The sequence below is a fragment of the Poecilia latipinna genome, unplaced genomic scaffold (genome assembly GCF_001443285.1).
Source record: "Poecilia latipinna isolate Pla-1442-1.1 unplaced genomic scaffold, P_latipinna-1.0 Scaffold1786, whole genome shotgun sequence".
Taxonomy (NCBI): domain Eukaryota; kingdom Metazoa; phylum Chordata; class Actinopteri; order Cyprinodontiformes; family Poeciliidae; genus Poecilia; species Poecilia latipinna.
The window spans coordinates 1,138-28,610 of record NW_015114402.1 but is presented as its reverse complement, the minus strand read 5'-3'; the positions used below and the strand labels follow the sequence as shown (position 1 = coordinate 28,610).

Sequence of the window (27,473 nt, the reverse complement as noted above, 5' to 3'; positions counted from 1 at the left end):
AAAACAAAAGACAGCATTAATGTCAAGTGGAAGGAAAATGTTTATGAATAATGATCTGACGGCTGTGGCGTGCGATTATATTTGATCCCCAGAGTTGATTTATTGTGGAATCACCTCCTGCTGCACTTAGTTGTATGTTTTGGGATATCTATGAACTTTGCACATCAATGATTGATATTTTTGTTTCATTTTTTGTTAAATTGACAAGTTCAGCAAAAATTAATGAAGAAAACCTGAACATCAATTTTGGACTCAACCCAGGACTTTGACTGGACCACTCAAATACAGCCAGTGTGCTTTTGATGTAAACTCCCTTTATTTATGCTCATCCTGCCTCCATCCCAGTCTCAAGTCTAAAAGGTTTCCAGGTTCACCTTGTATTTAGCTTGATCCATCTTGCCATTAACTCTGTCCAGCTTCCTTGTCTCCACTACTGAAGGTTAACCCCACAGCATGGTGCTGCCATTACCATGTTTTACAGGTGGAATGGTCTTTTTGGTGTGATGTTGGCTTTCTGCACAACTTGGCATTTTGCATGTTGGTCAAAAGGTTCAAATTTGGTCTCATCTGACCAGAGCCCCTTCCTTCAGATGTTTGTATCTTCTACATAGCTGGTGCTGAACTAAACTGGGCTTCATGCAACTTCAGTTCAGCTAGAGTTTTTGTATTGCAACTCTTAAGTCAGATCTATGGCAGCACTGAGGTGTTAAGAGGTGGTTTAAATCAAATGCAGATTTTATTTTATTTTTTTTACTTGCGTGCAAGCCTCAGAGGCTGGGTTACACACCAACGTAGATCTGATACGGACACATCATTCTACAATCGAGAAAATGTTTTAAACAGTCTTCCTGGTTGGCGATAGTTTATCAGGCATCAAAAACTATTTTCTGAATGTCCAATGTTTTCTTTCAGACTCTCAATGTACAAACTTTACAAGATGGCAATGAATAGATAAGGTTTAAGGAAAGCTTTTTCTTAATGTCCTAAATGAAACTTTTTTTCTGGCATGCTGAAACTGTTTGTGTGATCACTGTTGATACAAAACAAAATCAGATGTGATGGAATCTGTTTACTGCTGCATGACTGCTTGCACCTCTGCAAACTGATTTCCTCATGTGAACGTACCAAAGGAAAGCACCATGTTCTCCACGCCAGGGTCTCAACAATCAGGAGTCAACAAGAAGTCCCGTTCTGTTCCGCAGGTCCAAGCGACATCCATATTCATTGGCTAATAAATGGGTACAGTGTGGACACCTCAGTAATGGAGTACCGAAGGCCACTGGGCCAGAGGGAGGTGCTGGTGAGCAGCTGGCTTAGAGGGGGGCCGCTGATCAAGGAAGCCCGTTACCGCTGTGTTGCTGAAGCCAGCACAGGAAGTGACACGTCTGACATTGACCTCCATCTCACTACAGGAGGTATTATGGTTGTGTGGATTTGGGTAAAAACGTTAAACTGCTGTGAAGTGGTCGTGTATGAGGGATTTGCCCTGGTTGGTTGTGAGTATTGCCACTGATGGGGCGATGGGTGATGGTTAAATCTATGAAGGATGTTGTTGTTCGACAGATGAAAACATTCCATCCAGGGAGCTGAACCAATGGAGAGGTGCGCTTACAGAGCATGAGCAGCTGCTGAAAAGATGGAAAAAAACCTGGGTAGGTCGCACAGTGGAGTGTTTTTCGTCTCATGTTCTTCAAAAGCCTCTTTGTCTAAATGTTTCACTTCATCTAACCAGTATATCAAGATGAAAATCTTTTTGATACTTCTGGAAATTAAAAAGAAATGTATAATTTTATTCCAGTAGTATGATTTGAGGATATTTCTTCTGGTGGAAAAAAATAAACCCAAGAAAAATATTTGGCTTTCACTTCTCACCATTGGCACAATTGCTGGTACAATTGAAAAATATATCTTTAAAATAAATTTAACCGATAAGTTTTGTTAAGTTGACATCTCGGTGTAAAGGTAAAGGCAATTTTATTTATATAGCACATTTTCAGCAACAAGGCAATACAAAGTGTGACCAAGTCTCAGTAATAGCTGTTGTCCTGCTTTACTTATGGTGGAAGTTCAATCAAGGTTATGAGTATTTCCACTAATAGGGCAATACTTTGGTGAAAAATATGACATTTGCTTTTCTCTAGTGGTAAAAAAAAAAAGTACAAATGTAAGAAAGCAACAGTCTTAATAAATCAGACTATGAGGAACTACATTACAAAATATCCTTATCAATTTTATTATTTCAAATAGTTTTAACCACATCAATACTTCAAATTGGATTAAATGCAACTTTACCATGATTGTCTTTTGATGTTTTCAAAAATAAAATGTGATGACCAATTAATTCATAGTTTAGATTTTAGAGGAGAACCATCTACTTTTTTTTTTTTTTTTTAGATTGTATGCTTTTATGGTCATTAAGTACAGAATCCACAGAAATCCTTGCCCTGCATTTTTTTAGTTATTTATTTTTTCACTTCTTTGCTTCTTTATAATCTCTGCTCTTTCCTCTGCAGGAAAGCTGTGATGGCCACACAGCTGGGTGAGCACGTGTTCATTCTGGTTGTGCACTGGCCTCTCAGTCCAGCTGGACCACTCCTCTGACACTGAACATTTCACAAACACAAGTAATATGTTTCAGTGTCGCCACTTACACGAGAGTTTGATGGACCATGACATGAAGAATTCACAGCTCTTGCACCCAGCAGGTGCAGACCTCACATGGCTGCTGTGATGGTTTTTGGACTCCCTCCAAACTGGAAGGATTAAAGCCCACTGACTCCTTCAGTCTAAGAAAGCTTGTACTGGATTTGTTGCTGTATTTACGGTATAAGACTGTACGTACATTTTGAAGCAGTGCTTGTGTGAAAACGGCAAATGTCTTTTTGAAGTTTATCAGATTCTTTGGGTCAGTGTCTCTGTTAAACCCAGTTATAGTGTGATGATATTCAAAGTTTTGCCTCTTAATTTCCTTAAAGAACCAGTTTCACTCCTCAAGGCTATCTTACAGAGTTTTTACTTAAAATATAGTAAGTTATTCAAGCCTCAACTAGGATCAAACTGAGATAAGAAATTTATCATCTACGGTCATACTTTTATTGCCAGTATGTCTTATGCTTAAGTTAGCTTAATTATTTACTTGAATCAAACAATACTTTATTATATTATTCACAATACTACAAAGGTAAACATTAAACTGCCAAAGTCCAGTGTGTTTTGGCACACACTGGAAAGTTTACCACTTATTGCTTTTTTTTTTTTTTTTAAAGAAACATGTGGTTTTAGTCTTGAAATAAATTGTTTTATTCTTGTCTGATTTGTATTGAATGGATCATGTTGAGCAACTACTGGTTTTCAGAAATGCTGAAAACCAGTAGTTGTTCGCACTCCTAAAACAAATGCATACTACACACGTATGGCATTTACTGTAAAAACCCAACGAAGTTCGTTTTTACAGTAGAACACTGAATGGAGTATATTCCGTGTTTTGTTATGGCATGTTTTGGATAAATCTTGTTGGGGTCTGGATTTCTTTCTTTCTTTTTTTCTTTTTTTTTTTTTTTACCTCACAGAGCAGATTTATGTAATGTAATTAACACTAATGCTCCTTTGGTATTCTTCGTTTTATAATATAATCTATCAAAGTTGGGTTTTCTTTTAAAGGGAAACTTTTACTTGTAATTGTGCAATGAAATATTGCAACAGTGGTACTTATTTGAATGACTCCTGCAGCTCTGCAAGTTCCAACTCTGCTGAATCACAGTGTACCACATCAGCATTTTCCACAAAAAGCATTTTCTTCCACCTGAATAATTTATCATCCAAGGACTTCTTCTTGTAGATCTATTGCAGAATTGGAACAGGACAACTGTTTCCTAGAATCTAATTGGCAAAACAGATGCTGATTATTAAAGAAATGGATTATAGATTTAAAGACCGATGACTATTCCGTAAGGGGAAAATACTTTGTGGTGAGGCTTTATTGTTGTTTTTCACATTAGAAACTTTGTATTGAGCTAAAGTGCATCTGGGAAAAAGACATGTAGTTGACCTGGACAATACCTCTGCATAAGTTGCTGTTTATGATGTTTCCATTTTAATTTTAAAACAAGATTACAGTACCCTCTTGTGTCCAAAAGAGAAAAATACAACCAAAAGGGGAAAATGCTGTAAGCAAAGGAAACATGGAAAAACTGAAACTGTATGACAGCAGCACAATTGTTTAAGCATTCTTCTAGAGAGTTCATATGCAAATATTTAGCTACACAGCAACCTTCCCACTGGTCATGTGGGCCGTCAGGCGTTCCATTGCATTATTTCTTTACGTCCAAATTGCTTCTAGATAAACATCACAAGTCAGCTTTTTTCCTTCTGGCTGAACGAAGCAATTGTAGCTAATTGCAAGTCCCTAAAACACAAGGAAAATTACAAAGAATAATTATTTTTAACTGTTTAAGCAGCGAAAGGGTAAACATCACTCACAGCATGACTTCTTAGTGAGAAGTGGTAGGATTGGGTCAGTGTCTTGATAGAGGTCTTCTAAACAGTAGGATATGAGGCTCTGAAAGAGAATTTGACGAAAACTTCACTTAACTAGGTAACGGTATAATTAATTTCTACAGTTATTTTAAGAAGAAAGCTTTTTCCAGTTCCAAGATAGGTTAATCTTAAATCGTTTTGTTCACATACCTGGTTCGTGTATCATGTACTGGATCAATCTCGGGACTGCTGCACTCTCAGCTGTCTCCACTCATCTTCAGACATCAAGTGGGATTTTGGGACATACTTAGCCATTACCTGAGGTAGAACAACATGCCTAAGCAAGAGACGAAAAAAAAAGACTATTACTTTTAATAAAACAACTAATTATGTCTATTTGGCAAAAGTTACATATTCTTTCCTGTCAACACAACCCCTGGGAAGTATTTCAACTCCAGACTTTTCCGGAATTTTCCAGACTACAAACCAGCTATATCAAGACGAAATAGTCATTATTGCTTCCTCAGAAACAGGTATTTTTAGGACTGTACTGTAAAGACTACAGAGGAACTTGTGCCCATATATCCAGAATAGATAAGAGCTGAAAAAAAACTCATCTAACATAAGCTTTTCCACAGGTCTCCAATTAGTACGACTAAATGATTAATGAGATGCAGATGTGCACGGTGACGCCTTGAGGAGCCCCAAGAGAAAGTGACGTCGTTGTATGAAAACTATATAAGGTGTAGGTTAATTGAAAAGCCCTCAAAACACACAACAGCCACATTAATGTGGCACACCGGTCAAAGTTTTAGAAGCGGTACAGGTGAGTCAAAAAATAGACATTTTGAACAGTTCAACGTGTTTCTTAATAGAATATCTATTACTCGGCCTGTTTACTGACGGAGACATGGCTGCTCAACTGTATTCATACTGGTCGTCCATGTACACGTTCGAGTAATAAATCTGGCTTCGAGACATATTTCCAGTGAAGATGAACAGGAAAAGTTTAATTAAACTGTAGTTGCAGTTTAATTGCATGTTGAGGTTTTTGTCTCGCTCGTGTAAATTTCAGCGAGGCTGTGATTGGACAGTGCATGTCACGTGACCAGAAACTTTTTTTTTTTTTTTTTCATCAATCAACCGGGCGCAGGTGAGGGTGTCTTTACAAATGTGGAATTTCAATGACATTTGGGGGATTGCATTATAATGCCAAATACTGTTTGGTGTGCTTAGCCTTAAATGAGTTTTTTCTTTGCTGATATTTTATCTTCACTGTGTTGCAGTATACCGCAGACATTTTGGCTTCACAAGCAGAGGGGAGGGTGGGGGGGAGCTTTTCTGCAGCACTGGTGTAAGAGAAAATAATGGCTTTTATCCTGTACTGAGACTCTGTTTAAAGTAGATGCAGTACATTGCAAATACTACCTACTCTGATAACCATATTCTGGTGCCATCATTGATACCTGCCTAATGGGTAGTTATCCATTAGGTAAGCTTAGTCCACCTGTGTGTAATTTCATCCCAGTATAAATCTGGTACCACACTGGAGAGGTCAAGAATACAGTTGACGAAAGGAACACAATCTTCTGGTACAAAATGCATGGCAGCATCATGCTGTGGTAATATCTTTTAGCAGGGACAGGCCAACTTGTCAGAGCAGAGGGAAAAATTGATGGTGGTCATTATAGTTAAGTCCTAGTATAAAACGCAGCTGGAGGAATGGGTGTCATGAGCACAAGTCTAGCACCACATGTTGTCATTGGGCAGTTAAACCACTTGGCTGCAACTCTGTGAAAATAATGCATGAATATATAAGAGCAGTGAGTTTAGCTGGGTGAAGGGGATGCGTTTTGCAAGTGTGCTTTGAGTATTGTGACTAGACATACAAGTTGTTAATGAATACTTTAAGACTTCAGCAGGACATTTAGCATGCAGTATTATACTACATGTGACAACCCAATCAGAGTCCACACTAAATCGTGGCAAGACTTGGAAAATTTATGCTCAGACACTTCATAGTTGGTCTCTCTCAACTTAAAGAATTTTCAGTACAATACACCATGTCATGTATGTGATTTATTTTCAGGTTTTTTTGTTGTTGTTTTTTTTTGCACTATTGACTACTTTTTACTTTATTCAGAAAAGTTCTGGTAGCATAAAGGGAGATCTGTGGATAAAGAAAATATTGGGTCACTAAATGCATCTCAAAATCCTTAAAACCCATGTTGGTTTATGAGAGATGTCAAAATAAATTTACCAAATATTTGACCTGAAGTGTTAAACAATGTTGTGGTAGAGGTGTTGTAATCCCTGAAAGTGGCGCTAAAGTTGGCTTTTGTGGCAGCAATTCTTCAATATGTACATTTTTCTAGTAGTGCAGACTTGTATCTTAACAAAGTAGTTAATCCTGTTGTCACACTATTGATTTATTGTTATGGGCTCACTAAAAATATCCCATTTTACCAATTAAATGCTTCTGTTTTTTTATATTAACCGTTTTCCCTCTAGCTTGCCTGGAACTTTTTTTAGCATGGCTTTGGTAACTAGGCAACAGCAGTCAAGTGAAATATTTGTTGGATTCCTTGCTGTCTTTCCTTTTTCCTACCCCACCTCTTAACGACTCCATTCAGTTTATTTGTATAGCTCCATTTCACAACAATCGTCATCTCAAGGCACTTTACAAAAAAATTCAACAGTTCAGAAGTAACTTGAGAAACCCTAATTGCACCAAATGTGCATGATGTCTTCTGGAATTTGTAAATAAACAAATGTTTAAAAAAAAAAATGGACGCATAATTCTCCCCTTTCCTGTTATCTATAGCATTGATCACAAATGCAGTGCTTTAAACAGAATTAAGGACATGAACCATAGTCCTTAACTGGGATTCAGGATGTAGGAAAGGCATTGATTGAACCTCCATGCTTCATTTGAATGCAGAAGATCTTTAATGGATTTCTTTAACTTAAGTGTTTTACTATTACAAGTGTTATCTAATCTATGGATTACTTTCTTAAAAGCACTTTTCACAGAATGTGAATCTATTCTGAAGTCTTCACTTTGAAGCTCTGCTGAGTAGAAAAAGGGGACATCTAGTGGCAAATGTTTTGAAACACACTTAAAAACGGGACAAAGGAAGGCTTGCATGGAAACAGGAGAATTGGGCTGTGCTAAAGTGTTAAATTGGGCTCTGAAACACTTTTTTTTCATATTTTGTTTGGTCTGAAACTTTAAGCATGCCAAATAAAAGAACAAATGCAGATCATCAAAAAGTTCTAATATCATAGAGATAACCAGAGGAAATGCAAAAAGGATCAAATTATTTTAAATGTCTGTGTGGGGGGAGAGAGATCTAAAGTTATGTGTCAAAAGTAACTGATTTTCTGAATTTCTTTATATATGTAGAAGAATTTTGCCTCCTCGTCAGAATTGTTTTTTAAAAATCATTAATGGCTTGTTTAGTGGCTTTAACAAGGCCACTGCAAAATTATCACTTTGCTTCTTTTGAGCCATTCAGAATAGGATTTGTTGCCCTGCTGCTTAATTCGCATGTTGTAAATTGTTTACAGGATATTTTCCTTCTGGATATTCTGGCAGAGACCAAAATTCATGGTTTCATCAGTAATAAGTTGAGGCCCTAAAGCAGCAAAAAAGTCCTGGTGCATCCACCACCTTGTATTGACGGTCAGTACTATATTCCTTTTCTAAAATGTTTATGTGACATAAAAGGATGCACATGTGAGAAAATAATTTTGTTAGCAGTTTGATACTATCAGGATGTTTTTTATAAAAGCCCTAGAATCTACTATTTTTGTTGTACTTAAATCTAATATAATCTAGTCTAGTATTCATTTTGGTAACTGTTAGACTGACCTTTGTCTTTTTTTATTATAAATGTTTTTTTAATATTTTTTGTGGGGGTCTTCCATGGATGCCATTTGTGTCTAGTTTGTCAATGTTGATGCAGCAACCTCCTGAATGAATGGTTGAATACTATCCGTCAGCACATTTATTGTTTGAGAAGTCTTTTGTTTTGTATTTTTCAGATTTATTCAGAATTTGGGGGATGTGTCATTTTTCTAGTTGAGAACTGGTCATCTTACTGATTGGCAGGAGCAGTTTAATGCATGTCAGAATGTGTGTATTCTGGTCTGCACAGAACACGTACATGTGAACCAACACTGAAAATGTCCTTGCATTAGTCCAAATTGATTTTCCTGAAGTTGCTGTGCAAAATAAAGGGATATTGACTACTGATTCTTTTTAGCACTTTTTGATGCCCCTTTTTTTTTTTTTTTTTCTCCCACTGGGACATTTTTATATTTTTGCTGTCAAAAATGTCTAGGCATACCTTGCATTTGGAATACAATGTTCCATTTATGAATTGCATAGCACCCATTCACAATAAAGACGGGACAGATGTATAATTCATATCCAATTAGTGTTTACTTCAGTTTTAATAAATTTAGTCTAGTTAATTTTTCAGCTCAAAATATGTTTGCAGTATAGTGAATGCATCTCCTTTAACATATAAACAGTAAATTAGTAATTAAATGTGTAGGTGGTAACTGTTGACATGAATGTGAAGGAAAAAAGGTGATGATGAAGGCAGTCCGACACACAGGGGTGGCAGTGTTTCTTCTGTTTAATATTTTGCACACATTTCTTGTACTTTGTTCATTTATGAGACCACGGAGGAAATGTGCTTTGCAAACATTTCACCCTCGTTATTGTTTACCACATTTCTAAGAGGTTGCAGAGAAGAGACAAAACGCAAACGGCTGTCTAGAATGGTTTCTTCCACTATTCTGCAAGCCTCCCCTGAATGAGTCATCCAGCTGGCTCCTCATTGGATAAGACCATGCCATCCCAAGGGATTGCCTTAGAGAGGCAGAAAGGCCTTGCTTCCATTCACAGAAACACTGGTATGCCTGCCCGTTATTTCATTCACATAAAAGACTAAATATCACATGTGGGGGTTTTTTTAGCCCTTGGCTTCCTTTTTCTCTTCTTGTGACATACAAGGACCTGCCTCATCATCCCTGCCTTTATGTTTGCCTTTGTTTCTAAGGAGAAAAGGCAGACGTGCTTTTTCTTTTTTTTTTTTTTTTTTTTTTTTTCTTTTTTTTTTTTCCCCCCCTTCTCTCTTGCCAGGCAGGAAACGGAGATATTGGGAAGGACTGCAGTGCGAAATCTGCAGCACAGTGAGAGCGGAAGCTGCTTATGAATGAGTGTCAGTATTTCAGCTTTGCTAAATGCTGCTGAGGACATTTTATACAGATGTGCGGTGCGCTTTCTGCTGACTGGGAGAGACGATGATGCTGTGCCGCTGTGTTTCTTATCGGCTTTCTTGAGCTTTTTGTTATCATTTTGGCGTATTCTCCTGAGAATGTCAGTCTCTGCTTTATTTAATTATTTTATTCGCTTCTTTTATTCATCACATTTCATTCAGACAGAACCAGTTGCTGGGCATTTTTCTGAATCTTTGCCATCTTTCTAAAAGTCAAATTATTCTGTAATTCATGTTTGGTTTTCTTTGTGGGTGTTTTGGCCACATTCAAGTTAAAATTATAAATATTTTGGAAAATTTAAGCTAAATCTTTTTTCCTCTTTACTCAGTTTAAATTTAACTATGTTGGAGAGACGGTTAATACAGATTAACTGGTAGATTTTTTTTTTTTTTTTTTTTGCGAAGCTACTCTCCGGGCATGGTGTCTGCTTTGTTTTGCTGATCTGATAAAATAACATGGGCAATATATTTCCAATCATGCCAGCTTATTGCAGCATATTTCTTTTTAGTTATTTTTTCCCTTTAAAAATATATATATATTGGAATTTTTATTAAAACTTGCTAATTTCTGGTTAGTTTGAGGTAATATCTTTACATTTTTTTTCTCAATTTCCTGCCGTTTCAAGATCTGATTTAATGCAGATTTAATTTTTTGCCAAGTATGATCATTACAGTTCCCTCCAATTCTTTTACTGTCCTCTGAGAAGCAAATAAGAAAGCAAGGAGTTGCAGGGAATAAATGAGTCTAGGGAATTTAAAAACTGATTGGTTCTAGTGTGCTGTTGGTGGGAGTTTTTTTTTTTTTTTTTCCTCTCCCTCCAACAGGAAGTGATTTGCGATGTTCAGCAAGCCTTTTGTTGAGAAGGTTTTCTCAGATCAGTGAGTCATGCTTCAGCTCTGAGCCGGCAGGCAGCAGCCAGCAGAGTATTTGCTCTTTCCTTGCAGTGTCCGTGATCATCGGCGACATTCATCTCTTCTGTTCCAGTTTTGGGGAATTTTTTTTTTTTTTTGAGGAGCAGCTCTAAGAAGAAAAAGCAGAAGCATCGCAGCTTGAAAAGCTGCACCCCAAAAACTGGCAGGGTTTTTTTTTTTTTCTTTTAATCCTCAACTTCTTGTGCTACAGTGTTTCCACAGATTTTGTCTCTAACGGGTTGGATTTCTGTTCTGGATTTTTGAGAAACGATTGGACTTTGACAGCAACAGCTCTGCACATTGAACCGCCGCTGTAAACTCAACAGAGGAAGAAAAAAATTTGTCAGGTGGCCTGTGATTGCTGAGGCGTTCGCTGCCTGTGCTACTGCTGCTATGTTACAGGAGAGGGTTATCACCGCGGTTCGGCCACGTCTGCCTGCACGCCTGTGAAGGAGGCAGGCTGTGTGTGTTGGTTGGTGGAGAGAAGAGGAGCGAGCCATAGAGAGAAGGGAATGCTTCACCGTACCAAGTACAATCGCTTCAGGAATGAGTCGGTAACATCCGCCGATGAGCTTCTCCACGGCCTGTCCATGAACCCCAAGGTCTCGGCCTCCTCCCAGTCTGCAACTGAGACATCCTTCGCACCCCCAAGCGAGGTCCAGCCCTCCTCCACTGCTACCGTCCCTTCCAGCAACACAACCATCCATGGCTCTGAGCATCTGGAGGATGGAGGCACCACCCTCTGCACCCTCATCAACAAGGTCTCTGGCCTGAAATTCAGCAACTCGGGCAGCCTGCTTGGCATCAAGGGTCTACCTTCAGCCGTCAAGGACCTGGCCGTGTCCAAGCTGCAAGGGGGTGGGGGTGCGGGCTCCAGCCCCAGCAGCGTGGTGGCAGCAACAGCCGTCTCTGGTGTGGGAGGGTCTCAGTGCAGCTCCCATTCGACTCCCTGCACACAGTTGGAGACAGCTGTCAGCATGAGCAAGAAGAGCAGACTGGACGATCTCCAGCCTAGAGGAGAGGATTGGAATCCAGGTGGGGGTGGTGGACTGGTGAGCAAGCCCTCCAGAGGATGGCTGCACTCGAATGAGAAGATATCTGGCCCAGGAGTCACATACGTTGTGAAGGTTGGTGGACTTTCCCTCTTCTTCTTTCTCTATCAATGGGAAGAGATTAGCTACCTCCGATGGGGATTAGAGTGAGAATGCAGTTGTGCATCACAACATGCCCTTGAGTGGGTGTGTGTGTGAGCTGGCTACTGCTGAAGGTTGAGCAATCAGAAAACAGACATTGAATAATTCAGGAAATGCAGAAGGTCAACACCAGTGGAAAAGTAGAGACGAAGCCCACGATGGTAACATGAAAAAAAAACCAGGCTTTAAACCATTGGTTTATCTGGTATTCTCTTGTCTGTGTGTGACAGCGTTATGCTTTTGTAACCATGGTGATGTGTTATTTCTGTACATCGTGCACCTCTCCGAGCTCCACGGCTGCTTTGGCTCCCTGAAAACGGCTGAACGGGAAGAGACTCATGGTGTTTGTCTCATTGCAGCTGTTATCTCTCCCTAATGTTGTTCAGCCATCATGCATCATTTAAGTTGGTGCACAAGTAGAAGAGCTGCAAATGTCATGCCATCAATGAGTCACTAGCACACAGTGATGCCGAGACCTGACTCTTCAAGGAAAGACAGATATGGGGTGATGGGATAGAAACAATTTTCACTGAAACATTAAGTGATCATTGTTTTATAGTTTAATTGAATAAAATGATCTTTTATTCATGCAGCAGATTGAACAAAGCACTTCTTTAGCTCTTAGGAAGGGATAAACACACCCAGTGAGACATGCTATATACTAAATCAAGTTACACAAGATGATCATATGATGCCTACTACAACTTTTCTGAATAAAGCCTACAGTCTGTTTGACCAGTGTGGCTTTCCATTAACTGCTTCAAGGTAGACTGCACTTATTTTTGTCCAGTCAATGCTGCTGTGACAGGGGAAATGGGTCTGACTCCCCCAACCCCCAGCTCTTCCTGTCAGTTTGTGTCCTGCATGTATCGAGTTCAGCGTGGCGTTTCTGCTCACAGCACTTTTAATTAGCGTCATGCGGTCAACCCTCATACATCATGCACCATTACACTAGAGAGGGCATCGACTCACTGACATTGTTTACCCTCGCTTTCCTTCTCCTTTTGTTGCCGTTTGGTAAAATAAGAGTCAACATGAAATGATTCTAGTTCTTTTCACTTATTGGAAGTCAAATTTTGTTACCATTTGTGGTACTATTGTGATGAAACTGTCTTAGTTTTTTTTTTTTTTTGATAGCATGACATGGCAACCACAGCCCCACAAACACAAATACTTTAATGCCATAACATTTGAAACAGACCTACAGAGAACACCAGTTCTGAGTTCTATAAAGAAGTATACTTTTTATCACTAATATGCATGCAGTAAATGCATTTAATCATGTTTTTGGGTCTACTGATCATTGATCTCATGGGGCACAGAGTGGAAAAAATACAAACAACTCTGACAATGCAGTACAGTTTTCACACGTCAACATTTGGAATTGATCATTCTCGTATGTCCAAATTCTTATGAGAAGACAAAATGATAAATGGTAAACACTGCAATAAATGTCCACTCTTACCTTCCAACCTAACCTTGAAGGTTTGTGGTCATTTGGTGATGGGCTGGATAAGCTCTAAACACATCCTACATTAACTTCTGGTTGAATTTATTAGACTGACTAAAAAGCCCCATTATTCAACCTAGTGGAGTTGCATTTTTAAAATATTAAGCAACTAATCTTAAACTATTCGTTTTCACAAATTGTCATGCTCTGTGTTTTGATGCTTGGCATGTCTGTTAATCCCTGGGTGGTATATTCTGTCAATGTCTTAAAGACGCTGGTGTAGTAAACGCTTTGGGAATAAAGTTCTGCAGGTTGGACTTTGGTTGAAGTTTTTGTGACAAACTACAGCCTACTCAACACAACCAAATCATGACAAAATCTTGGCCCGTTCATAGAAGTCCCTCCGGTCTCTGGACAGCATTCGGAGACCAACGCATATTCCCCAAAGTAAACATGCTACCAGTAACACTTTATTTGAAGGGGGTGAATAAGACTGTCATGACACCGTCATAAACATGACATAACTCCTGTCATGAACATGAATAAGCCTTCATGAATATTTGACTGTCATAAAGCGTCATTCGGTAAATTGACACTTTTAATACAACGTTGGCATTATTCAAAATGTCTTTATGACAACTTGACATTAACCAAGAAATAATTACTGATATAATTTTTATAAAAGTATTACTGATTGCACTTTAAAAATGAGGTAACTTTGTTGTTAAAGGTAAAGTTTAAACAGTAATGATTTCCTGGTTAATGTCAAGCTGTCATAATAGACATTTTAAATGATGTCAACTTTGTATTAAGTGTCATGATTTACCGAATAACGCTTTATGACAATTATCATAAATATTCATGAAGACTTATTGATGTTCATGACATGTTATGTCATGTTTGACAGTGTCATGACAATCTTATTCACCCCCCTTCAAATAAAGTGTTACCCATGCTACCACATGCATACGTTCCACATTTATGTCATGCAGACGATGTAAAAATGTTCCACATTTACTTCCTTGGGTCCTGGTGGTGGATTGTCTGCCAATGCATCTGGAATCCATTAGAGTAGATTTATTTTCTCCCACAATTATTGGCTCCCTTGGTTTTAATATTTACAATCCCTCTTTGCCAATAGGACAACGGTACTTTTCTCATAAAACATTTTGTAATGTTGCATATTTTTTTAATGGATCATCTGGAGTCTTTGGTCCTGTTACATTCTTCTCTTTAGCCCATTCCACTGGATTTATTTTGGGTTTACGTAAGGGGACTGAGATGGCAGTGGGATGAGATGCTTATTTTTATTTTTTTTTTAGTTCAAAAATACTTTATGTATCCCAAAGGGAAATTAAAGTTATTGCAGATGGTGATGAAGTGGACAGGGAGGGTCTCTAGTAGTAATGAGTCCTGCAGGATGTACTAACAGCTCAATATCCTGGCAGGAGAGACCATATTCCACAGCAACATGTCCTGGATGACACCATCACTTGTTGGCAAGAACTGCTAATCCACCTCATTTGCTTTTTGCTGCTGCTCTTTAAGTCTCTCTCTGATCATATGGGTTTCAAGGCCGATCTTGAGACGGCGGAGTCCGGGATATTATTCTTGACTTTTATGATTGAATGAAGAGAAGATTTGAACTTCCTCCTGCTTTCTCTGTTCTTTGGTCCTGCTCTGCATCCTTGAAGCTCTTTTTCAACTTAGTCATAGGTCAAGTATAATCTGACCTTTTGAGATGCTAATCAGCAGCTCCTGGTTGTAAAAACTGGTTGTCACAGCTGTACATAAGAACTGTCTTTCCAACTGCACAGCATCCAAAACCAGAGGGATGACTCTATAAAGCAGTTTCTTTTGATCATTTCTAATAGTTTTTATTGAAACTTGGAGATTGCAAGTCCTTGTGTATTTCTGCATGTTGCAGTTCTATTTGTTTTAAGCTTTTTAGTTATTGCTCGGATTGTAAATATGGGCACACCCATATTTACAGTCCGGCAGAATCGGAAACAAAAACCTAGTTTTTGTTTCTGATTCTAGATGTGTGAAGATTAATACACATCTGCCTCATTTGAACAGCATGTTCACCAGTCTTTCCCATTTTTGGTGAAGAATCATTTTTATGAAACATTTATGCCCTGGGGGAAACTGCAGAGAAGAAATGTTTCAATGATATGCTCAGAATAAGTCTTCTCTTCCAATTTTAGAACAGTTTGATATATTTTTGGCCTTGTGGAAGTGAACTCTTATTGGTGGTTCTGAAAATGGATAACACCGTCAGTCTGCAAATGTCACTGTGACATGGACAGTGTTTGCCAAAAGTTGCTGAATGCACCCTGGAGAATGGAGAAGTCGTCTGCAATTTATGGTTTTAATACGTTTAGTTATGAAAAAGTAGGGGCAACATTAAGGTTCTTGGATGCCAAATTAAGAATATGATTCTGCTAAATGACAGGAATTTGTCAGCACAAAATGGTCCTGGTTGGTGCAGTGTTGTTCAAGCATGAGGTGTTTGTAATACGAGTAGCTCTTGTGCACTGTGACTTGACTTCATTGCAAGACACAGATATTAAGAGATAAAGCACAGACATTACTTTTATCTTTCAACCCTTCCTTTCTATATTCCTTCCTTCCGTTCACATGTCCTGCATGTTTTGGGGGTTTTTCCACTCCATGTTCGTTCTTTTTGCTTTTTCAGCTTCTATATTTAAAATCTGCCTGTAGAAACATCTGCCATAGATTCTTAATGAACTTTCATGTTGCAAGGGAAGGAGAACGCTTGGGTAACTAAGTTTGGAGAATTCTGGATTTTTATTTTTTTTTATTGTAAAAGAACCCTAAGAGCTGGAAAGTATGGCATGAACATGTTTATGAAAATACAGCTGTCTACCTGAGGACACCAGCAAGGACTAAAACTGATACATTTAACTTTGAGCTCCCTGTATGCATCTCATACAACACTAATACACAAGTTCAAAAGGATGCAACTGGACAAGTGTTGATACCAATGCTAAAATTTTGAATACAATGATTATGAATCCACAACAGGACTGTAGTGACTTTGATCTTTGTTTCCTGACCAAATATGTTATGTTTACATAAATGCATGATTTTGTTTATCTCAAAATTTTCATTTTTCTTTGCAGTATCTGGGCTGCATAGAAGTTCTACGATCGATGAGATCCTTGGATTTCACTACGAGGTCACAAATAACAAGGTATGTTCAAACATGGTGTGGTTTTCTTCATTCAAATTTTTGTGTTATGGCTTGTTTTTAATATTAAAATGGTAGCGTCTATAAGGTTGCTTTCTATAATTATTACTAAAACACATGGCTGTCTCATAATATTTCCTGGTGACAGTATCTCAAATAGAATAAATGTAAAAATATTTGGGACTACTGATCGTGTTTGACGATATGGCTCACTGCCTAGGTCACAATAACAGCTCAACAGTTTAAAGACAAAACAGAATTTTTGTTTCACAAACATTTTTGTTTAAATACGACTTTGCATGTCCAGTTTGTGGGGGGGAAAAAATCAACCATGTACCAGAGCTTGCTGAATGTTGATGCTTTTTTTTTTCTAAAGCATTTCGGTTACATTTAATCCAACATCCTCTACTGTCCCTACACTGGGTAGAGATCCCAAAGTTGGAATATAAAACTTGTATTGTGAAAAAAAAAAACACCAACAAAATGTTTACAATTCAAATGTTCATCTATGTCTTCATGCAACAGACGGACATGTTTAACATTTTGCTACGTACCATGAAAATGAACTAAAGTATAATGATGCAGTTGAGTGAATATAAAATGAGCATAAAGTTAGATTTAAATGTATACAAAAGATAACATGAACCATTTCACTGTTTAACCTTAAAAAAAGAAAAGATCAATTACTTGTTTAGTTGATTAACAAATGACTGAAGCTCCTTCTTCTGTAAGCCCATTTTTCAGTCTGTGTATATTACAGCAATGACACAGTGATTAAAGTGACTCAGACCCTGACAATGACTCAGTGGCTCTATTGTGTCAGAGTCCAAATGAGCCCTCCCCCCTCCAAAAAAGTAACAAGCAAAATACAATACAGAGACAATTAAACCCATTTTAATAAGAGTTGCACAAGTTTGAAAATCTAATTGTATGCATCATTGTAAAACATTAAAAATGATTGATTCATCAACGGTGTGTGTAATAAAATGCTGCAAAATTCCTGCATGATGCCATATTTTTGATGAAGATGGCTTCTTTCTAGTGTATCTAAGCAACAAAACATTCAAATCATTGTCCATTAAACGGGTAAAGCAATCATTTTTTTATTGATGTAAACTATTTGTTCACTTGGAGGTTTCTGTGACTCCATAAGTATGTTTGAAGTTTGTTACTGATGTGCAGTGAAACAAAGCCTGATGGGAATTAGTTTGTCTTGTCCACTTTTCTGCATGACTTCCTGAGCTTTGCATCATTGGTTTGGAAAGCTGTCGCTGTAGCCCCACCGTCGCATGATTAGCCTCTTTTGTTCAGAATGTCAGGCAAAAAAAAAAAAAGTTACAGGAGACGAGTTATTAGATTTATCAGAAAGATAAGTCTCTTATTTTTGAATTGTGCACATTTCTTATTAAATTAGTCCTATTGTTAATCATGTAATTCATGTGCTTGTCTTCTGTGTATGAATTCTTACTTGCTCAAAAGTGTATGAAAGTCTGAAACGTAATCCCATTTCTTCATTTCCAGCTAATTCAACAGCTTTTTCTAACTTGTGGACAAGCACAATGTAGTGCCTGTCTGAAGCATAGGTATTTAGAAGATGAACACGTTAACTCGAACACATTTTAATCTGTGTAATGACGGTCATATGCACAAAAGTTAAGTATCTTCAAAGTTGGTGGAAAAAAAATGCATTGAAATGACTTGAATCTAAACATGGTCCTTTAATGTAGGCAGGACTACATTAGAGAAAAAATTCTTTGCTAAAAACTTGCAGGAAATTTATTGTTGCATCACCTTTCATAATGACTTGTTTCGTTATTCTTATTTTTTTTTATATAGTGTTGTAATATCTTGCGTCAAAAAAAAAACTACTCTTATGATTTATTCATTCATTACTATAGCTCTACATTAATTTAAATATTGAATGGTTTTAAAGTGGATTTAAATTTGAAATGATCAAAACTAAAATAAAAAATCTGTTTTGGATAAATAGCACAATAGTAACTGATTTTCAGTAAGTAACAATGGGAATATGATCCATGTTATTGCTGATGACGCTGAACATGGTTGTCCTCTTACCCTCCCTGCAGGGAAGCTATCAGCCTGGTGTGTGAAGCAGTTCCTGGGACCAAAGGAGCGCTGCGGAAAAGAAAGGTATGCCGACAAATGGAAACGCCATCCAGATCCCCGAAGAATATACGCAAACTGCTCAGTAGTTTGAAGAGTAAAGGACATTGGATATTCATTTGCCCTTCTGTGGTTTATTTATAGCACCCCTCTGTATGTTTTGCCCCCACTCCTTTTTACCTTCCTGTATGTGAAATGAGGCAAAGAAGGGAGATGAAGACGAATGGCGCCATGTCTGCGTGGGCGTAGCTTCAGCCCACGATGTATTGCACAGTGCTTAGTGACTCATGTAGTTCACAATATCTGATCAGGAGGCTGAGCTGCAGTGTGTGTGAGTGGATTCTGTTTGTGGGCCTTAATGTGAAGCATTATTCTGCTCTCTAAAGCTTCCTCAAATGTCAGAAAAGGGAATATAACAAAAACAGAATGAGTACCATCTAATTTCTCTGAATGAGGTTCTGATATTAGATGATGTTCCTGTGGATGTGTGACAAACGCGTGATTGTGACATAAAACGGAGTATCTTAAATAACTATGTCCTTTTTAATCTGCCCACTCTCTTTTAAAAACCTTCTTTTAAATGAGATGAATGTTATATTTGGCATCAGATTCAGACTGGAGATTTTTCGTTGTGGTGGTTTGAGTTTCTTAAAAGTTTAAGGTGGGGGGGTCAGAAATATTTAAGTTGAGGGTTTTTTTTTCTAGTTTGCATGAAACGATAAAATTTTTTCTTCCATCTCTGTATTTCTTCCCCTGCTCCATTTAGCCACCATCCAAAGCCCTGTCCAACATTTTAGGCAAGAGTAATCTCCAGTTTGCTGGCATGTCCATCAACCTGAACATCTCCACCAGTAGCCTCAACCTAATGACCCCTGACTGCAAACAGGTCAGTCTCCAACAATCCAAAATTAACTCATTTTGACTTTTAAACTTTATTTCACAACAATTTGTATGTGCACAAAATATTCAGTTTACAAATGAATTTGTTTTTTCTTCTGCCAGATCATTGCCAACCATCACATGCAGTCTATCTCCTTTGCATCAGGTGGAGATCCTGTAAGTATTTCCAGCATTAATTTTCAGTTTACCAACATAGATGTTTTAAAGAATATCTGCAATTTATATCTGCAATTTAGTGCAAATTACCTCACTCTGTCAAATACAACTTACCACATGATATTGACCTATTTCAATGTATTGGCAGTATATCAGTGAAATTTACCAAGTTATCATTTATTCTTGTAGGATACAACAGATTATGTTGCCTATGTAGCAAAGGACCCGGTCAACAGAAGAGGTGAGGACGCATTTCTGACATTCATAAAACGGTCTAATGTGAGCATGTTCTTTACTGCTGTAATCTGACTCTTCTCAGCATGTCACATCCTCGAATGCTCCGACGGGCTCGCTCAGGATGTTATCAGCACCATCGGCCAGGCGTTTGACCTTCGCTTCCAGCAGTACCTGCAGTGTCCCTCAAGCAAGATGTCCTCAGTCCATGACAGGTAAGAAGTTCAATATCAATGTTTGAATTGTTCTTATACAGGTCTGGAAAAATATGGCTATTTAGAAAAAAGAAAATGGATATTTGAAAGATTTTTTTTTTCCTAGTTTTTCTTAATTTTCTATTTTATAAATTTTTACAATGATTTAGATTTAATTGACCTGCTTTGTCTTTGATTTGATTTTAAAATTTCCCTTGTCAAATGGATGGATTAAATGGACAGACATTTCACTACTTTCTAGATGCTGGACTATTTCAAATAAAACTTAAGCTGAACCTGTAATAAAAGTAAAAAAGACAGTTACAAATTTTGAACAAGATCTTCTGTAAGTTGGCCCCAATAAACATTGTTTTGTGATTTGAAAGGTGAAATTGGTGTCTTCAAAAGTAATAAAACACTGAAAATATTTTTAATAAGGTTGAAATAGAAATTGTAAGCTTCATATGAATTCAGTGTTAACATTACGGTGAATAAACTTTTCTTGAGGTGAAACCATAACTTTTAAGAAACATTTGTTTGTTCAATTTCAGCATTTAGGTTCTGCTTTACATATATATTTAATGGTTTTCCATGTTTAATGCTTTTTTTTTTTTCCCCCCAGAGTATTAAACATGGAGGAGTTGGCATGGACAGAGGAAGAAGAGGAGTCAACAGGACATCCTTATTATAACAACATCCCTGGCAAAATGCCACCCCAAGGAGGCTTTATTGATTCTCGACTGACGAATCAGAACGCAGCATCTGAAGGCGGCCAGGTAGAAGATTGATATTCTAAAGCACCATAAAACAATCGTGGACGGGTTTTGTCTTAAAAAAATAAATAAATCGGCACCTCATTTAAAAAATTTGCTGAGATGGCAGTCTTTTTGTCTTTATATGCTATTGATGTGAGACTACAATGCCATTAAAAAGTAGTGTCTGTGTTTTTAGTTGACTTAAATGTTTCAGACTGTTACAGAATGTCATATCAGACAAAGATAACTTTGTTCTCAAGCTTAAGGTGACAAACTTTATCATTTTGGTGCAAAGCACAAATTACAGTTGCAATAACAGTTCTTGATGCTGAAAAATGGCTCCATCAAAATGTTTGACTGTCAGTACAATCTTTCCCCCAAAACATTGTTGTTTTATGTGACATAAGGGGACACACACCTTCTAAAACATTCCAACATTTTGTCTTGGAACGTTTCCATGTGTCATTTTGTCCTGGTCAGTTCTCAACTTCCCAATAGAAAGGGCTATTCACATTTAATGCATAATTTAACAAGGGCAAATATACATACTTCCTCTTATTAAGAACATCATTTAAAAAACAAATTCTGTATTTATCCAGGTTATTGATGATTAAAATGTATTCTGAAACATTTAGGTGTGACAATGTCCTACGATTTGTATGTGTATTTGTTGAAAAATAAATTCACTGCTTGTGCGTTTGATCAGACTGGTCCGGGCTCGGTGGATCAGACGTACTACCAGGGACGGCATTGTGAAAACTGGGCTGATGAAAGGAAAGCCATCTTCCTGCAGCAGGGTAGGAACCACCAAACACTCCAGTACAGTAAGCACATCTTTACTCCTGGACCATGTTGTCACTTTAGCAGGCTGACTTTGGCTTTGTTCCTTTCAATATTCAGGATCTTTTGATATCAGCGGTTTCCCAGAGAATAAAGGTCAGACACCTAAAGCAGTGGAGATGCCCATGTACGTGAACACCCAGCAGATTGATGCCCAGGTGCTTGCAGCTCTCCAGGCTGAAGCAGAAAATGCTACAAAGGGCATAGTAGAGGCAGGCAAAGAGAGCCCCCAGAAGGACCTGTTTGACATGAGTAAGACTTGATTAATTTCTATTTAATGTTTAGTTACCATTGGTTTTGCATAATAAAATTAGATGATTCTAACTTGGAATGCTTTGAAAAGTCAATTTTTTTCAGCCCAATATTTTTGGAAGAGATTGGTTCAATTGTGTTGATTAAAATACAAAGACCTTACAAGTTAAAAGCTCTTGTCAAAGTTCTGTAGTTTGAGCTAGTTTTCTTGCAGCTGTTTTTTTTTTAAGGCAGTCAAAAATTAAGCCCTACATATAATTTGGTAACTTATAGTTCCAAGTTACTGAATTTGTTGTGGTTTGAAGACCACAACAAATAACAGTGTTCAATATTGCCTGCCACAGTTTTGCTGATGGAATTAGACCTCTTGTCTTTATAGGTTCTGCATAGGACCATTGAGGTTTGGGCATTTTTTTGACCCATCAATGTTTCAGTGTTACTGGTGCATATTAGGTCTGAGATTTGTCTGGGCCATTGAATCACTTTATTTTACTACTTATTTGCCCTCTTTCATATTTAGCTCTCATGTCGGGTGTATAACTGAGTATTTGTCCAGAAATAATTGCTGGTAAGTCATTTGTAGTTATATGTATATGAGAACTGTTATCAGTAGCTGGTAAACCTAATTAAAGCCAAAATCATCTATGTATAAAGTTTTTTTTGCTTTATAAAACTGTGCTATTATACATGTATTGGTACTACTGTTTTAAGATGAACAGAAAACCCTTGAAATAAATGCTTTTGACATTTAAATATAATACTTATGTTAAAATTGATTAGCAAGATTTTTTTTTTTTTTTTCTCAAACTTTTGAGAATTTAGGCATCTATAACTAGCTTTTTTCCTGGTCTTATATGATATGATGGAGGTCCATTTCTCTTGCCCACACTTCAAAATGAAAGACATGTTAAGATGACATTCAGGATGGTAGATGTACATGATTCTTTAAACCCGTTTCTCTTCCAAAGGCCCTGGAAACTTTCATATAGTACATAGACAATCTGATGCATCAGGGCATTTAAATAAAATCTTGTTTTAATCTACTAGTAAAACGAAAATGCAGCCCCTTCAGCAGGATTTTGTAAAAAAGTTGGATTTAAAAAAAAATAATGCTTGTCTCAATGTGGGACTTGACTACCTCAGTGAACATACTTGAATAAAAAGTTAAGTCATGATAAATTATGCTACTGTAATAAAAGGTACATTTATTTTAAGGATTTTTAAACATCTTTACCAGGGGTGCCATTAAATGCAGAGGTTGCTGTAATTAAAATAATTACAGCAGTTCACAGCTTTACCTCTTTATGCATGTCTTATTTAATTACATCATGTCAGCAAAAAGATAAGAAGATAACCGTGTTAATGTTTTATGGCTTTATTCTTTCCTCCTTTTAACCCCCAATTTGACTTGACTACTGATTTTTATATCGTCGTATGACAAAGTATTTGTTCCCATACTGATTTCTTCTGTTTTTGCCCTTATCACTAATCAGATTTCAACAAAAGGCTAAGATAATCTGAGCAAATTGTAAAACCAAAATATAAACCACTGACCTTATGTGAAAGATATAATCACCCCCTTGTAAAATCATGAGTGAACTTTCAACACAATTTTTGGGAAGTTGAATTAAATTTCAGTCAACACGGTGGAAACTGCAAACTGTTCTGACGACAAATGGTTACAAGCCATTTCTCAGACTTTGGGACTCCAGTAAACTGCACTGAGCCATTATCTACTAATGGATATACATGGAACAGTGCTGAACCTTCCTAGATTGGTCTGCCAACTTCCCGTAAATGACGCAATGCGGAAATATTTTTACAATCTTCTGAACTTCAATTTTCTGTCGTGACTCTAACTTTTCTCTCATGCACTAGAGCCCTTTGAGGAAGCCATTCAGTCCCAGTCCCAGCCACTGGCCCCAGGGCAGTCCCAGACTCAAGTGTCCAACCTTCAGAAGGCAGCTTCTGTTGACAACTCCAGCCCTCTCCTTGTCCGATCTTTGGCTTTCCGCGCACAAGAGGAGCTGGAAGGCCAGATGTGGTACCATGGCAAAATGAGCCGCCGTGATGCTGAGAAACTGCTTAAGAGCGATGGGGACTTCCTTGTCCGCACGAGCACTACCAACCCAGGGTCCTACGTTCTGACTGGTATGCACAATGGACTCTCCAAACATTTACTGCTTGTGGACCCCGAAGGCACGGTAAGAACAGGATACAAAAGCTGGTTTTGGAGCATGAAACCAAAACTGATTCTTAACGCCTGTTTTCTTCTGTTTCAAAGGTACGGACAAAAGATCATATATTTGACAGCATTAGCCACCTTATTGGCCATCACCGTGACAACAATTTGCCAATTGTCTCAGCTGGGAGTGAACTCTGTCTCCATCAGCCTGTTGAAAGGAAATTGTGATATTTGAAATGCCTGATGGGAAGCAGAGGGCCTTTAGATGCGCTCTCCTCCTGGAACTGGAAGATGCCTGCAAAAGGCTCAATGTGCTCAACACTGACCTGCTTTACTGGAGTCACTGGAGTACTCGAGATTTGTTAAGGATTAAGGAAAACTATTTATAGAATTGCTATTTTGTTGTGATGACTGAAATGCTATATTTTTGAGAAGAAAAATCAGTGCATTTGGACTTGATACTTTGATTTGGTGTTTAAAGAAACAATAAAGCGACAAATTGTTCTTGTAGTTTAGACGCAGTGCAAATAAAACCTCAAAGAGGCAAGAATATTTTAAAAATAAACTCTAAACTAAGTTTTGTCTGTCAAGCACAACCATATTTCTACTGAACATGTTGACTCAGTGGTTGAAGAATCAGAAAAGGCTCTTTTAAATAAATTCAAATAAAAAAATAAAAATGCCCTGAAACTGACCATTAGTGTGACAGCTTGATTTATTAGTCTCCATATGAAAGCTACTTTTGTTGGAGATTGAAGCCGAATGTGTTGTCAGTGTCGGGGAGCAAACAGACACCTTTTCATCCTGCAGTCAATGGCTTTAGAGATCGGCCTTTTTTTAAAATACAATTATAAAGTATTTCCTTGTGTCACTGCAGCCGCATGACTTCAAATCAATTGTTCTCGTGTTCGTAGACCTTGAATTCCCCGTCATTTGAAAGGAGGTGCTTGTGTATGCTGACACTGTTAAAAAAAAAAAAAAAAAAAAAAATCTGTTTTTTAACCCGGGGGTTTTTTTTAAATTGGTTTTCTCTGACTTTTAGGTGTTGTCAGTGATTAGTTTTTGGTGCTTGATTCATACAGTTTAATATCCTCACATTTTAAATGAACACACTCGGCTCTTTGGGTGAACTTTTTAAAAAGGGTTTTTTTTTTTTTTTTTTTTGAATGATCACACATGAATAGCACAATCAGAGCTCTGTTTCAGTCGTACTAGATGAGTGCTCACTGTTTCAAGGTGTCATTAATGGAAATGTTGCTTTCACATCAACTAAAGCTAGAACAGATTATTCACTAGCACTTATTGAAACTACAACTGCATAGATTCAATGTGTTAATCATGACTAGGCATGGGCTGGTCAGTGTTAAGTCCATACATAGCCCTTATTTGGACCTACATATTTAGGTTTAGCTCACACAAAACTGCTAGTTGGGTCTAAAGGTGGTCTAAGCTTTCAATAAAGAAAATAAAAATCCACAAAGTCTGTAGATTGTGCTAAAATGCCAGAAGCAAATTTAAAGACTGCTTGGTTTTGTTTTAGTATGAATGAATTAAATCATTTTTACCTAATGAGATATTATGGTAAAAATGTCTTTCCAAATATTCTGTTTTTTAGATGGAGTAGAGAGGTAAAAACCATATACATACTTGTACTTCAGTTGCAGATGGTGTTTTTACATTCGAGCAGTAGAGGGAGTACATTGACAAAACTTTTTATTTTTTGTTTAGATCACCAGAAATAAAGTTCAGCTCCCTTTTAATGAAGCGTTAGGATCCTAATTTCCAACCAGAACTGCGGCACTCTCCTACAGAGGTAGCCCCTCCATTGCTGATTAAACGGAGATTACGCTGTGTTGGCAGAATATCTGAGGCATTTGATGAATTCATTTTTTGTTTCGAGGAAAAATATAATCAGTAATTACTTAGAAATGATGGTAAAACCACAGCTGGTAAACCAGAAAAGTCTTGTAAACTCATAGCTCATTTGGTAAAGATCTAGATTCCCCAAATTCAATAAGTTCATTCCACTGCTCTTTTTTTAGTCTTAGTAAAACAGGACTACACTTCTAGTAAACATATAAAAATACACAGAAAAATAGACGAACAATGGTAAGGTGTGTTAAAATACAGGGACATACAGTACTATGCTTCAATTTCTTTTACCTTTAAACTGAACGCAAGAATTATTCTGTCTGTTGCTAAAATACGCTTTAATATCTATGTATGATTAAAAATGTAGAGAAAACATCACTGTCAGTAGTTGTTCAGGCAATTATTCCCCAGAATATTATGTTTTTGCCATGTTTTATTTTGCCATAATAATGGGTTAATTTAATCAAACTTTGTAAAGGTAGCCAGCTTTCAGTCGGATTTGTTGCTTCCCAACCGTTTCTGAAAACTGCTGGAGAAACTGAAGTTATGCCTCCACTTTCTCTGGTAATGCGAGCCAGCCTATGCCTACCCATATATATACTTCAGCCACTAGGTGCCATAATGGTACCTTTTGAGTATTTGTTCATTTTCAGAGTCGTTCCATTTCAGAGTCAATGCCATCTGTAAACAATTGATCTTATAAACAGTTCAGTGTTGAGTCTTACTATTTCATGAAGAAAGAAACCCAAATTTTGATGGGGTTAGTGGAAATGATCTGCAGCTGCTCTGGAAAATGCCTGTTTTTTTCTTTCTTTTTTTCTTTTCAAATGGCTTCATTCTTACTGTTGTCAGGACTGATGGATACCAAATGAATGGGGCATTGTATTTGAAATGCACTCGACCACTTGAGTTGTACCAAAACAAGTACGTGTTCAATGAGTTTGACAAGACAGATGCAATGTAATATAATGTGCCTGTGTTTTGCTGCAAGAAGGTGTGTATAGTACAGGAACCGCACAGCAACCTGTTTGGTCATGGACCTTTGGCATACTATAAAACACTTTTACTTCTTTACATCTCTTTCTTCTGCAATGTTTGTGACTAAATTTTCCAGCAAACTTGAGAACTTGCAAAAGGGAACAATACTAAATTTTCTAAAAAAATAAAACAAAAAAAAAATCAAGCAAATTGGACAACATTTTGAAGAAAGTGAAAACGGCTTCATACTTGAATGTAACAGACTGAACCTTATTAGCTCTGCAATGTAAAGAATCTACTCGACTAAAAAAAAAATGCTTGGACACTGATGGCGTCTTTCCAGATTTCTCTTGACTGAAATGTGCCTTTAATTTGTACAAATGGTGTTTTCTTTTCTCTCCCTTCAGTGTGCAATAGCTGATCTTCAATGGGGCATGCCTGTTCACT

The 27,473-nt window shown here is 37.5% G+C and overlaps 2 protein-coding genes and 1 pseudogene across 6 annotated transcripts in view; 2 read left to right on the top strand and 1 right to left on the bottom strand.

The window, feature by feature from the left end:
* sema4d (sema domain, immunoglobulin domain (Ig), transmembrane domain (TM) and short cytoplasmic domain, (semaphorin) 4D) overlaps window positions 1-3,310 on the top strand; it is a 43,935-nt gene extending 40,625 nt beyond the window's left edge. For both annotated transcript variants that reach the window (XM_015061163.1, XM_015061162.1), the window contains 3 exons: window positions 1,203-1,415; window positions 1,564-1,652; window positions 2,514-3,310. In XM_015061163.1, the coding sequence (XP_014916649.1) occupies window positions 1,203-1,415; window positions 1,564-1,652; window positions 2,514-2,543 (332 nt within the window). In that variant the 3' untranslated portion in view covers window positions 2,544-3,310. The remainder of the gene's footprint in view (window positions 1-1,202; window positions 1,416-1,563; window positions 1,653-2,513) is intronic.
* Window positions 3,311-3,948: 638 nt separating this feature from the next.
* Window positions 3,949-5,532, bottom strand: LOC106965220 (cyclin-dependent kinases regulatory subunit 2-like; annotated as a pseudogene).
* On the top strand, window positions 5,182-25,940 carry LOC106965218 (SHC-transforming protein 3-like). 4 transcript variants are annotated; one of them, XM_015061166.1, is made up of 15 exons: window positions 5,182-5,302; window positions 8,047-8,161; window positions 10,891-10,992; window positions 11,082-11,806; window positions 16,469-16,539; window positions 18,624-18,687; window positions 19,427-19,546; window positions 19,663-19,716; window positions 19,906-19,957; window positions 20,036-20,165; window positions 20,767-20,920; window positions 21,606-21,696; window positions 21,800-21,991; window positions 23,870-24,195; window positions 24,276-25,940. In XM_015061166.1, the coding sequence occupies exons 4-15, from the start codon at window positions 11,192-11,194 to the stop codon at window positions 24,402-24,404; spliced, it is 1,998 nt and encodes a 665-aa protein (XP_014916652.1). In that variant the 5' UTR covers window positions 5,182-5,302; window positions 8,047-8,161; window positions 10,891-10,992; window positions 11,082-11,191; the 3' UTR covers window positions 24,405-25,940. The 4 variants fall into 4 exon arrangements, with proteins under 4 accessions (XP_014916652.1, XP_014916651.1, XP_014916650.1 ...); XM_015061165.1 differs by lacking the exon at window positions 10,891-10,992; XM_015061164.1 differs by having other exon boundaries at window positions 10,891-11,806.
* Window positions 25,941-27,473: the final 1,533 nt, after the last annotated feature.